Source organism: Triplophysa dalaica, chromosome 24, assembly GCF_015846415.1.
Source record: "Triplophysa dalaica isolate WHDGS20190420 chromosome 24, ASM1584641v1, whole genome shotgun sequence".
Lineage (NCBI taxonomy): Eukaryota > Metazoa > Chordata > Actinopteri > Cypriniformes > Nemacheilidae > Triplophysa > Triplophysa dalaica.
Window position 1 is genome coordinate 14,877,003 of NC_079565.1, and position 13,290 is coordinate 14,890,292.

The 13,290-nt window shown below is 38.8% G+C and overlaps 2 gene segments (V, D, J or C); one reads left to right on the top strand and one right to left on the bottom strand.

Annotated features, from left to right (window-relative positions):
* Positions 1–57: 57 nt before the first annotated feature.
* On the bottom strand, positions 58–1,345 carry LOC130414708 (immunoglobulin kappa constant-like). The segment is given in 2 exon segments: positions 58–380; positions 1,339–1,345. Coding segments are annotated over 2 exon segments (330 nt in total).
* A 418-nt stretch (positions 1,346–1,763) lies between these two features.
* Positions 1,764–2,871, top strand: LOC130414122 (Ig kappa chain V region 120-like). The segment is given in 2 exon segments: positions 1,764–1,812; positions 1,916–2,871. Coding segments are annotated over 2 exon segments (363 nt in total).
* Positions 2,872–13,290: the final 10,419 nt, after the last annotated feature.

Consider the following 13,290-nt stretch of genomic DNA (forward strand, 5'->3'; position numbering starts at 1 on the left):
TCAGATGAGAACAGAAGTCAGAGGAGAGAGAGAGAGAGAGAGAGAGAGAGAGAGAGTCTAGTGTGAACACTCATCATCTCTCCTGAATTCTCCAGTGACTGTATGACTGGGATCTTTGTGTTTGGCCTCACAGCTCACTGAGAGCACTGAGCTCCACTCCTGCTCAGAGAGAGTCAGACTGCTGCTCCAGCTGTACAGACCGTCCTTCTCCAGGAGCCCAACACTGCTGTCCTGAGATCTGCTGCTCCCGTCCACCTTCCACATCACACTCCAGTCTGAGGGGAAACCCTTGTTGAGCACACACATCAGTGTTGCTGTTTTCTTTGTGGAAATCTCTTCACTGGAGGGCGGCAGGACGCTCACTTTAGGACGAGTGAAGCCTGACAAACACACAATAGTCACAAACTCACAGTGAGAAACAAACAACTTCATAATAAGATACTTAAATTAAATTAAATAAGATTAAATATTTCATTCATGTTGATTTAAATGTTCATAGAGAATTTACAAACATTTACAAGTGCTCTGATTTGAGAAATGATCCGTGTGGAAATCATATTACCTTTGTGACATTTATTTACTTTGATTAAGGATAAAAATTTAAACATAGAAATACCAGTAAATTAACTGGTTTTGAAAAATATGACCTAACAATATATTTAATAAAATAAATAAATTCAAATGTAAAAGTTTTTTGTAACACATAATAGATTTCATTTGATTTTCTATTATCACAATTATAGTTTTATACATTTTTCAGCAAATCAAATTTCTTATTGTTTTATAAAATGAGTCAAAACTTAATCAGAAATGTAACCTGAGCAGTTAATTTAAGTCCAGAGTAACACAATCTTTTCATTTTTCCAAATTAACTACATAATTATGTATAAATCATTAAACACATCTAAAAAAAAATTCACCATATTGTATAAAACACCCAGCGGTTCTGTTTCAGATTTGTAAGTGCAATAGTACACAGTCATTTTTTAAACCACATGAATATAGTAAAATCAAAATAAATATTTTAAAATGTGATAGTTGATCTTTACATGTGAATGCAGAAATCTGTTATAATATTATTGAATGTTTTTACTTACTGCCAACATCCAGTCTGGTGCCGCTGCCGAAAGTCCACCACAGTGATACAAACTAATAGAGCGACTGTACAAAAACCTCTGAACGCTTCAGTAACTGCACTATAAACACATCACAAACACATCTTTACACTTTATCACACATTCACACATCATACACATTACATTTCATTTAATCTTCTGATTATTTTTGACAAAAAGACTTTTACAAATCCTGAGAATTCTCACTGATGAAAAGTTTTACTTCTCATATCTGACTCTCATGACCTCAATCCTGAAAGTATGAACAAGGAAACAATATTCAAAATTAAAGCATTGCAGTCAAATTGATGATGTAAAGATATGATGATATAAATACAACAACATAATCAATAATATAAGAAACATGTGAACATGACATATACAAGTATCTTTATTAAAACATACATATTATTTATATTACACATAAAACACAATATTCACATGATCTAAAAGATACAGAACACATCACAAGTCCAGTGTTTGTCTGTGTTGAGGTAAATGATACATGTAGAGAGTGAGTTTGCATTGTGATCACGTGCTTCAGTGCTCTGAGAGTGTTTATAGTGCTGTGAGTTTAGCACTTCATGACTGACAACACAACACAACACAACACAATCTTCAGCATCACACAAACCAACAAGAACAATAATGACTTTCAGCATCATCTTCATCTGGACACTCACAGTGTTTGCTCAAGGTTTGTGTAGTAACATTTTTATCACGATTGTTCATTCATTGAAGAGTGAAATCTTCATTTGTTTCAGTGTTGTCTTATATTTCATTCTTGTTGTTTCTTTCAGAGTGTAGAGGACAGTACACTGTTACTCAGAGTCCATCAATAACAGCAGTTCAACCAGGACAAAGTGTTCAAATAAACTGTAAAGTCAGCAGTGCAGTGTATAGTACTTACTTACACTGGTACTTACAGAAACCTGGAGAAGCTCCTAAACTCCTCATATATCTCACAAAAACCCTCGAGTCTGGAGTATCATCTAGATTCAGTGGCAGTGGATCAAACACAGATTTCACTCTGAGCATCAGTGGAGTTCAGACTGAAGATTCAGGAGATTATTACTGTCAGAGTGAACATTATATCAACAGTAAATATGTGTAGACACAGTGATAAAGAGTCGTACAAAAACCTCCGTCAGTCAGACTGAACAGTGACTGCACTGATACACCTGACACATACTGCAGCTGATCATACAATACACACACACACAACAAGACTGAACTATTTAGAATTAAAATTAGTAATTAGAATTAAAGAATTAAAAAAAATACTTTAACATCCATACTGAGTTCTGATTAATATTATTGGCGTCAAATTCCGCTAATTAATAATGAACATATTATAAAACATAAACTGACTCATTTATATAAGATGTTTTTTCTCTGTTTGTGTGTTCTTGTAACCAACATATCTAATGATCTTTATGAGATAAACGTTATGATCAGATGCACAAACAGCCGCTGTTCATCATCACAACATTTGTTCAGAGAGTTCAGTGTTCACACCAGTCAAGAGAAAAAAATACATTTAAATTTTGATCAGAATATTCTTTTATATAAATTAATGATTTATGTCAATCATATATGTGCACCAACAACTTTATAACATAGCAATAAATATATTGTGTTTTTGGTTTACAGTATGAATATAGGCTGAGAAGTGCATGTACAGCACACAGTATAATTTTAAACATAATATTCATGTGTGAACTTTAATAAAAATAAAACCACTAACAATAAAGAAGTGAAACTTGTGTGTTTCAGTTCAGATGATTGAACCAATCAAACATTGACACTGAGAGTGTTGAGCTGAAAATCACATTTGCATTGACAGGATGAAGAGACTCTGATGTTCTCAGAATAGATCAGCTCTGTCTCCAGAGATCATGTTCACAACACAACACCTGCATTTCACATTTACTGCTACATGAACCTTTACACAACTATTAAAACTATTAAGAATCATGATACAGGACATTCCTGCACAAACACACATGTGATTTTCTCTGTTGTCTGAATGAAGCTGTTCGACACAAATGTAACATGTTCAGAAGCTTTATTGAATGTTTCAGTAAACACAGCACATTGAAAGATGTCACAGTGGTTTGACACACGAGCTCTCTTTCAGTATTGATCTGCTGCACTAGACTCATGAATGATGTCTGACACTCAGATACGACTCATCAACACCACTGATGGTCAGTAACGCGTTACTGTAATCCGATTTCTTTTTACAAGTTACGAGTAAAGTAAGGGATTAAAATTGCAAAAACAGTATTTAGATTACAGTTACTTTCCCGCAAGCAGGCTGTGTTACTGGGTTACTTAACCGTGATTTTGTTTTGTGAGACTGTCTCGTGAGTTGTGACTTGTGAGTGACAATGACGTTTGAGCGCCTTGACATCAGTGGTAAACACCGACATGTGTATTTTTGAACAAGAGACAGAATGGAGCGTGAGAGAGAGCAGGGCCATGCAGGGTTTAATGCTTGGAAGTACCGACATTACTTTGAGTTTGACTCGGTAAAAGGTGACAAAACATCAGTGTCCGCTGTACACTCTGCTTTGGAAGAAAACTTTTATCTACAGCAAAAAAATCCACCTCAAATCTATGCAAGCACCTTATCAAGCCGGCACAGGAATGTGAAACTCACTGAAAAAACCCCGAACCCCCAACTGACAGGACCGCTGCGACTACCACATCCAGTTCCACCGGGCGAACCTCCGAGGGCCCCTCTCCTGCTAAACAGGTGAAATTAGAATTAAAAGCGACCGGAGTTAGTGCTGCTGAGCTGAAGAAGCTCGTCGCTGGCTATATTGTCGAAGACATGCTGCCAATTTCCACTGTTGACTGTGAATCGTTCCGACGCATCGTAGAAAAAATACTGACCAAACACAGTGTCAAACTGCCGCTGAGAAAGTCATTTGCAGGATACCTTGAGAGAGAATACGACATAATGGACATAAGGCCTCCCTAGCATGAAAGAGAATTAAAGGCAGGCACACCTATGATGTAATTGGATCAGAGATTGAAGAAATCCATTCATCATATGGACTGCATGGCAAAGTGACAATGCATCTAATTTTACCAAAGCATTCAGAGTGTGTCAGCCCTGTAATTTGGAGTCTGAATCTGAAAATGAAGAAGAAGAAGAAGGTGATGATAAGGAACCGACTTTTACAGATGTCATAGAAGCTCTTTCAACCGCATCTGGTGATGGACAGTTTAGCCTCCCTCCACACTACATGTGTGCATCACACACAATTAACCACATTTCAACAAGCGATGTTTACAAACATCTAAATTCCTGTACAGGCACCAAGGCTGTATATAGGAGTAGTATTCCAAAATGCTCTTCTCTTTGGACTAAAGCAAGTCGATCAACATTAGCCTCTGAACAGGTGGAGGATGAAGTCAGCCGCAGGAAACTAATGGTACCTTCATCCACAAGGTGGAATTCCCTGTACGAGGTAATTTTCAGAATCATCACAATTCCGATGAATGAGCTGAATCCCCTGTGTGTAAAACTGGGAATCAAGTGTCTTAATGAAAGGGAATACCTATTCTCACAAGAGTACTGCAGTGTGATGAAGCCCCTGACCGTAGCACTGGACATCTTACAAGTGGATGAGTGCACCTATGGGGCTTTACTACCAACACTCACAAGCCTGATGTCAAAGACACTTGCCCTGAAAGATGAACTCTCTAGAATGACAGCCAGACTTCCAGATGTCATTGTAAAGGTAAGATTAATATTTTATAATAGATTTGGGTGGATTTGTTGAATTTATTATACCATTCATGGTGGGCAGATCTTACATTTTGTTTGTTTTAAGCAGTGAGTACAATTATCAAAATGATAGAATATAATGAAAGATCAATTATTCATCCCCTGTTCAATATCAGGGATATTGATCATCATTAATCATGAATATTAATCTTAACATCAATAGAAGAAGAAAAGACGAGGTCAAACAACCTCAACTGAAATTAAATCTCATACAGTATTAATAGCACATGATAAGGTTTAGGTCAGTAGAGCTCACAAAATAGTTAAAATACCCAATTTATATGGTAAAATACATATATTCTTATTTATATCATATTGTATTTTACAGGCCATCAAGATTCGTTCTGATGCTGTACTGGATAGCCAAGATGGACTTCTTGCAGCCACTTGTCCCAAGTTCAAACTTTGATGTCTGAGAGATGAGTGTAGGAGAGAGCATTTGAAGGAGCTTCTGACAACAGAGTGTCGTAAAGCTGCTCCTGCAGCTGACAATGCTAATGTGTCCCAACTGACAACCAGCCCAACTGAAATTGACTTTTTTGATTTTGAGAACCAGCCCACAGAAAGCTTCTCAGCAGAAAAGGAAGTAACTGACTATTTAAGGTCAGGGTATGAGCTTGAGATTCTGAATCAGTTTCCAAACCTCAAAAAGATGTACATGAAATACAACACTCCAACTCCATCCAGTGCACCAGTGGAACGGCTGTTCAGTTTAGGTGGATTGGTGCCTTCCCCGAAAAGGAACAGACTGTGTGATAGGAGGTTTTAGAAGCTTCTGCTGATGCGATATAACCACTGTTTCACTCCGAAAGAAAACAAAAAGACACAGGGCCTTGTCAGGGTAGCCATAAAATGAGACTGGACTAACAGCCTTAAAGTGGGATGTAACAGGATTTTCTGTTTTGGTAAAAAGAATAGGTTTAAATGTTTAACAATTTTCTTCAAGGTAGTTTAATTTTTGTTTGTAAAGTTTTAAAAGATTGAAACTAATAAAACAAGTTTTAATAAAGAGAATGTTTCATTTGATTCAATTTTAAATGATGGAATATGCAGAAAGAATAGAATTTGGCTGAAAGGTCGCTTTATATCATATTTAGGTCGTGTATCATGTTTTTGAAAAGTAACTTAGTAAAGTAACTAATTACTTTCTTGGAGAAGTAATCAGTAATCAGTAACTAATTACTATTTCCAAGTAACTTGAGCAACACTGATCGACACTCACAGCCTCTATTGTGAATCTTGTTTATTGTGTTTGACTACAGTCGTGTTCAAAAGTTTTGAGAATTACATAAATATTCGTTTTCAAAATGTTTGCTGCTAAACTGCTTTTAGATCTTCGTTTCAGTTGTTTCTGTGATGTACTGAAATATAATTACAAGCACTTCATACGTTTCAAAGGCTTTTATCGACAATTACATGACATTTATGCAAAGAGTTAGTATTTGCAGTGTTGGCCCTTCTTTTTCAGGACCTCTGCAATTCGACTGGGCATGCTCTCAATCAACTTCTGGGCCAAATCCTGACTGATAGCAACCCATTCTTTCATAATAACTTCTTGGAGTTTGTCAGAATTAGTGGGTTTTTGTTTGTCCACCCGCCTCTTGAGGATTGACCACAAGTTCTCAATGGGATTAAGATCTGGGGAGTTTCCAGGCCATGGACCCAAAATTTCAACATTCTGGTCCCCGAGCCACTTAGTTATCACTTTTGCCTTATGGCACGGTGCAACAATGCATTGTTCTTCACCAAACTGTTGTTGGATTGTTGGAAGAAGTTGCTGTTGGAGGGTGTTTTGGTACCATTCTTTATTCATGGCTGTGTTTTTTGGACTGAATTGTGAGTGAGCCCACTCCCTTGGATGAGAAGCAACCCCACACATCAATGGTGTTAGGATGCTTTACTGTTGGCATGACACAGGACTGATGGTAGCGCTCACCTTTTCTTCTCTGGACAAGCCTTTTTCCAGATGCCCCAAACAATCGGAAAGGGGCTTCATCGGAGAATATGACTTTGCCCCAGTCCTCAGCAGTCCATTCACTACACTTTCTGAAGAAGATCAATCTGTTGTCCCCTGATGTATCCCCTGATGTTTTTTTTGGAGAGAAGTGGCTTCTTTGCTGCCCTTCTTGAAACCAGGCCATCTTCCAAAAGTCTTCGCCTCACTGTGCGTGGAGATGCGCTAACACCTGCCTGCTGCCATACCTGAGCAAGCTCTGCACTGGTGGCACTCCGATCCCGCATCTGAATCCTCTTTAGGAGACGATCCTGGCACTTGCTGGACTTTCTTGGACGCCCTGAAGCCATCTTAACAAGAATTGAACCTCTTCCTTGAAGTTTGATGAACCTATAAATTGTTGATTTAGGTGCACTCTTAGTAGCCACAATATCCTTGCCTCTCAACCCTTTTTTAAGCAATGCAATGACGGCTGCACGCGTTTCTTTGCAGGTCACCATGGTTAACAATGGAAGAACAATGATTTCAAGCATCACCCTCCTTTTAACATGTCAAGTATGCCATTCTAACCCAATCAGCCTAACATAATGATCTCCAGCCTTGTGCTTGTCAACATTCTCACCTGAGTTAACAAGATGATTACTGAAATGATCTCAGCAGGTCCTTTAATGACAGCAATAAAATGCAGTGGAAAGGTTAATTTAATTTAAAGTTAATTTTCATGGCAAAGAAGGACTATGCAATTCATCTGATCACTCTTAATAACATTCTGGAGTATATGCAAATTGCTATTATAAAAACTTAAGCAGCAACTTTTCCAATTTCCAATATTTATGTAATTCTCAAAACTTTTGGCCACGACTGTTTACAAACATACACCCCTCTCTCTTCCCAGAGTTCTTTGCTGAGGGTCAGGATGGTACTGCGGCTGTATCGGCCGTCCTGCTCACTCTCTTCACTGGTGTGAACCCCTTCAGTGACCTCTGACCCCTCAAGTGTCCAGCTCACCAGCGCCCCCTGTGGTAAGTAAGAGCTGAGCAGACAGAGCAGCGCTGTTGAGTTTTCAGAGATCTGCAGAGAAGAGGACGACAGCAGAGACAGGCTTCTGGGGCTTCTGAGGACCAGCCGCAGGACACAAACATACAACACAAACACAATGAAAACATTAACAATGCACTTGTATCACATTTACTAATTTTCTGTACGTTGAGTCATTTGTTGACAGTTTTTTACTTCAGTAATATACACCAGTCAAATATAATCTACTGAAGCTATTGTACAAAACCCTTCATTACACCTGACTGAATACAAACTAAAACAGAATATACAGCAATTACATCAGACAACACAACCAACAGTTCAGTTCTTCATACATCGATACTACACTCAAGATCAAATGAAATATCTGACATGATCTAATCCCGCAAATCATGAAAAATACAGTTCTTCGAACCGACCTGTTATGTACGATTACACAGTCTGGGATCCTTCAGGCTCACGCACAGTTTGTAAAGGTCGCATTTATTGATAGAAGAACTAGTGATCAGCAGCGCTGCTATTGGCTGGTTGTTTTGTCAAAAGAAGAAGTTGTATAATTTTTTTATAAATTAACTTTTAGTTCTTAGTGTTTAATTGCAATGAGATTGTGTTTCTCTCCACCAAAATAAATTGTTTTATATCCATCAGTGTTCACTGTGTACGATACTGAGGAAAGTGTCTGAAGAATGTCCATTTCTATAACACTTCTTAAATTAGATAAACTCAGTAGCATTTGCAGGAGTCCACATCATCTGAAAGGCTTTTACATCTGCTGAGTCTGCACAGAACCTTGTACAGAGATGAGGAAAGTATTTTATTGCTTTTAATGTTTTGTGAATTATTGATTTCTCTCCACAAGAGGCACATCCCTGCAACACTTTAAAGTCTTTAAAGTTTGAATATACACAAATTCAAAAGCAAATTCAAAAGCAAAAACTTCAATACATTGACCTTGACAATATTACGAACACAAACCTAAAACTGGAGATTTAGTTTTAAGAAGATTGCATATTTAGAAACTACTTCTATATTGTTTAACATTCTTGACTCTTATTGCAGGTAAAACATGACACTGATATCTGTCTATTATCTATGGAGATTAAAAAGAAAATGCATGTGGGCCTAAGCATGTTTGTGTGGTTTTTATTGAAGAATAATAAAGAAATGGTGTTATATCTCATGAAGCTCAGTCTAAGTGTAGTGGTTTAGAGATCTTCTTCATCTCAGGTCTCCTCTCTTTTCTGATGATGTGTGTAGTGTAGCTCATGCAACAGTACCGACCCTGTCAGGTTCATGCCTTAGATTTCTTATATGCTGAAATACTTCATTGTATCAGTTGCACAAAGTTTATTTCATGATCCTGTCCTGACTTGAGCTGCAGTGTAACAGGTTTGGGTCAGGGAATGGTGTCTTCAAACACAGTCCATCATAAATGTGACTGAAGATTGTTGACTCATGCAGATTCAGGTCATTTTGCTTCGGTTTTGGAGGTGTCACACACCATCTAAGACATTTCATCAGTCAGCTTCCTCATTGATTCAATTGCTTTTTGTTTAATACTATTAATACTATTTAAGTGAATATAACCTGAAAATATATAATTTACGCATTTGTCAGACACTTTTATCCAAAGAGACAACATTGCATTGTACTATATATTTTGATTTCTCACTATGGCCAATCCCCTGGGATCGAACCCATGGCCTTACTGTTGCACCGCTATGCTCAAACCACTGAGCCACGGGAAATATTATCATTTACTAAATTAAACGCTACAAATTTGAAATGGCAAACTGCATATTTGATAAATACCCTCCATCATATGCACTGTCTGTGCTTTTATATACTGTATATTTAATATGAAGGTCCAACAAATGATTATGGCTTGACTGCGTCATGGCTGCGATCTAATCCTGTTTACATTAAATAAACTTTCTCCAGAGCAGGTTTAAGCTAACGGATCTGTTGCTAAAACAAAAATTCCAGGATGAGTGCGATGAACCGAACAATCAAAGATAATACGAAATCGTCAACAATCAAATCCAGCTAAATAAATCAGCATGATACGATGAACAGCCCCAGAAGATCTCTGAAGGATTCCATATATTATTATTGTTGTTTTTATACAAGTAATTCTATTTTACTTCAGTAATATACACCAGTCAAATATAATCTACTGAAGCTATTGTACAATAACCGTCATTACACCAGACTGAATAGAAGTAGAATATACAGCGTTTACATCAGACAACACAACCAACAGCTCAGGAGATCTCTGAAGGATTCCATTTAGTATTAATATTGCTTTTTTGTTAGTTAGAGTCTGTGTACATTCAATAATTATAGTGCACTAGACAGAAGCAGAAGAATCCTGCCCACTTCTTTGCATTGTGATCACGTGCTTCAGTGCTCTGAGAGTGTTTATAGTGCTGTGAGTTTAACACTTCATGACTGACAACACAACACAATCTTCATCAACACACAAACCAACAAGAACAACAATGACTTTCAGCATCATCTTCATCTGGACACTCACAGTGTTTGCTCAAGGTTTGTGTAGTAACATTTTTATCACGATTGTTCATTCATTGAAGAGTGAAATCTTCATTTGTTTCAGTGTTGTCTTATATTTCATTCTTGTTGTTTCTTTCAGAGTGTAGAGGACAGTACACTGTTACTCAGAGTCCATCAATAACAGCAGTTCAACCAGGACAAAGTGTTCAAATAAACTGTAAAGTCAGCAGTGGAATATATAGTGATTAGTTAGCCTGGTACTTACAGAAACCTGGAGAAGGTCCTAAACTCCTCATATATAACACCAATAGCCTCTACACTGGAGTATCATCTAGATTCAGTGGCAGTGGATCAAACACAGATTTCACTCTGAGCATCAGTGGAGTTCAGACTGAAGATTCAGGAGATTATTACTGTCAGAGTGGACACTATCCTAATAGCAAGTATGTGTTGACACAGTGATAAAGAGTCGTACAAAAACCTCCGTCAGTCAGACTGAACAGTGACTGCACTGATACACCTGACACATACTGCAGCTGCTGAGGGGAAAAGTTTAATTGTGTTTTATTTTGGATTATATTTAGACAAATATTTACATAATCACACTATCCGTCAAAAGTTAAATTTGAACAATTCAGTGAATTGTTTCCTTATTATATTTAATAATGTTATATTAAAAGTTTCTTTACTATATATATTTTTTATTATTTAAAAGAAAATATTTGATCTGAAGGTGTATGCTATAATGTGAGAAAGAGCTTTTATAGACAAAAACGTAGTTTCGCATATATACATGTCATTTTTTCAGTTATAAATTTTATTTTTAATTTTTATTTATGACATTGACTAAATAATGAAGAAGAACAGTCAAGAGCTCAGAGTAATTGGAAACCTGATGAAGTTTCTTGATACGAGGCAAAATGTGACAACACTAAAGTTACTAAAATATAAAAGTTGTGTTTTTTAGTCGCAACATAATTCTTGTAGTGTTACAATATATGTCCCTTTGTTTTATTTCATATGTTCACAGTATGTGTTCAAAAAATGTGGACCAGTAGTGTATACATTTAAAAAAAAGTTTTTTTCACACACATCATCAATACATCTACTTAAAATAAACACACCAAATCCTCCTTGTCCAGGCCCTTGTGAACTCTAGGCTGGACTACTGCAATGCTCTTCTTTCTGGTCTTTCTTGTAAAGTCAATCAAACACCTCCAGCTGGTTCAGAACGCAGCAGCGTGACTCATCTTCCAGAAGCACAAAAGAGCCCATGTGACGCCCTGTTCATGTATTTGGTTCAACAATATAGTTGATGATGTCACGCAGGTGGTGGAATAATAACGTCTACTGTACAAATTAATTACAGAACTAATGAATCCGTTCAGATCAAATTAATGTCAGATTATTGCTGTAAAAACCAAAAGTGGCATCTAAACAATCTATTTTGGTTCTCCAGTGTTTCATTTCCTTTTGTTTCTTTCATTTTCAGATTTCCACTTTTATAATTTCAGATTCCCCCTGGAGTCCCAGAGCATAAGCACATGTACTTTTTAAAAACAGCTTAATTTCTCTTGACGAAAGACGTTAAATAGTATTTATATCTAGAATGCACAATACAACCTTGCAATACTGTTTACAAATGTTTGTTGGAAAGATGGTTTTGGGAAACACTGAATTGTTGAACTATGCTGTCAATGACGAAACTTACTCCCATAATTGGTAACAATACTTTTGGGAAAATCACACCAGAATGGTGTCCCGGATGTCCTCTGGGTTCTACAGCCCGTACTTCATCGTCCCCAAAAAAGGAGGAGGGCTGCGCCCTATTCTGGATCTACGCGTCCTGAACAGGTACCTGCACAAGCTACCGTTCCGGATGCTGACTCAGAAGCGCATCTTGGAGTCAGTTCGACACCAAGATTGGTTCGTGGCAATCGACCTGAAGATCTCCGTACTTTCACGTCTCCATTCTTCCTCGACACCGACCGTTTCTACGGTTCACGTTCGAGGGGAAGGCGTATCAGTACAGGGTCCTGCCCTTCGGTCTGGCCCTGTCTCCGCGGGTTTTTTCGAAACTCGCCGAGGCCACCCTAGCTCCCCTCAGGGAACAGGGCGTGCGTATACTCAACTATCTCGACGACTGGCTTATTTTGGCACACTCGCGAGATGTGTTGAGTACGCAAAGCGATCTTGTGCTCGGGCACCTAGACCGTTTGGGCCTCCAGGTCAACCGAGAGAAGAGCAAGCTCTCCCCAGCGCAGAACATCTCGTATCTCGGGATGGAACTAGACTCTGTCCGCATGTCGGCGCAGCTCACTACCGAGCGTGCACAGTCGGTGCTACGCTGCCTGACACAGGTCAGGCAGGCCACAGCGGTCCCACTGAAACTTTTTCAGAGGCTCCTGGGGCACATGGCATCCTCAGCCGGGGTAATCCCGCTTGGGTTGATGCACATGCGACCGCTACAGCACTGGCTTCAGAGTCGGGTTCCGAGGACGGCGTGGCACCGCGGCACCAGGCGGATTACGATCACGCCCCTGTGCCGTCGTACCCTCATCCCTTGGGCAAAGTTGTCCTTCTTGCGAGCGGGGGTTCCGCTCGGACAGGTTTCGAGGCGTGTCGTAGTTACGACAGACGCTTCCCTGCAGGGATGGGGGCAGTGTGCAACGGGCACGCAGTAGCAGGGCGGTGGACGGGCCCCCGACTGCGATGGCACATAAATTGCCTAGAGTTGCTGGCAGTTCATCTAGCACTGAGGAGGCTACGGCCCCTAGTGCAAGACAGACACGTGCTAGTCCGGTCGGACAGCACGTCTGCCGTGGCGTACATCAACCATCAGGGCGGCATACGCTCACGGCAGATGT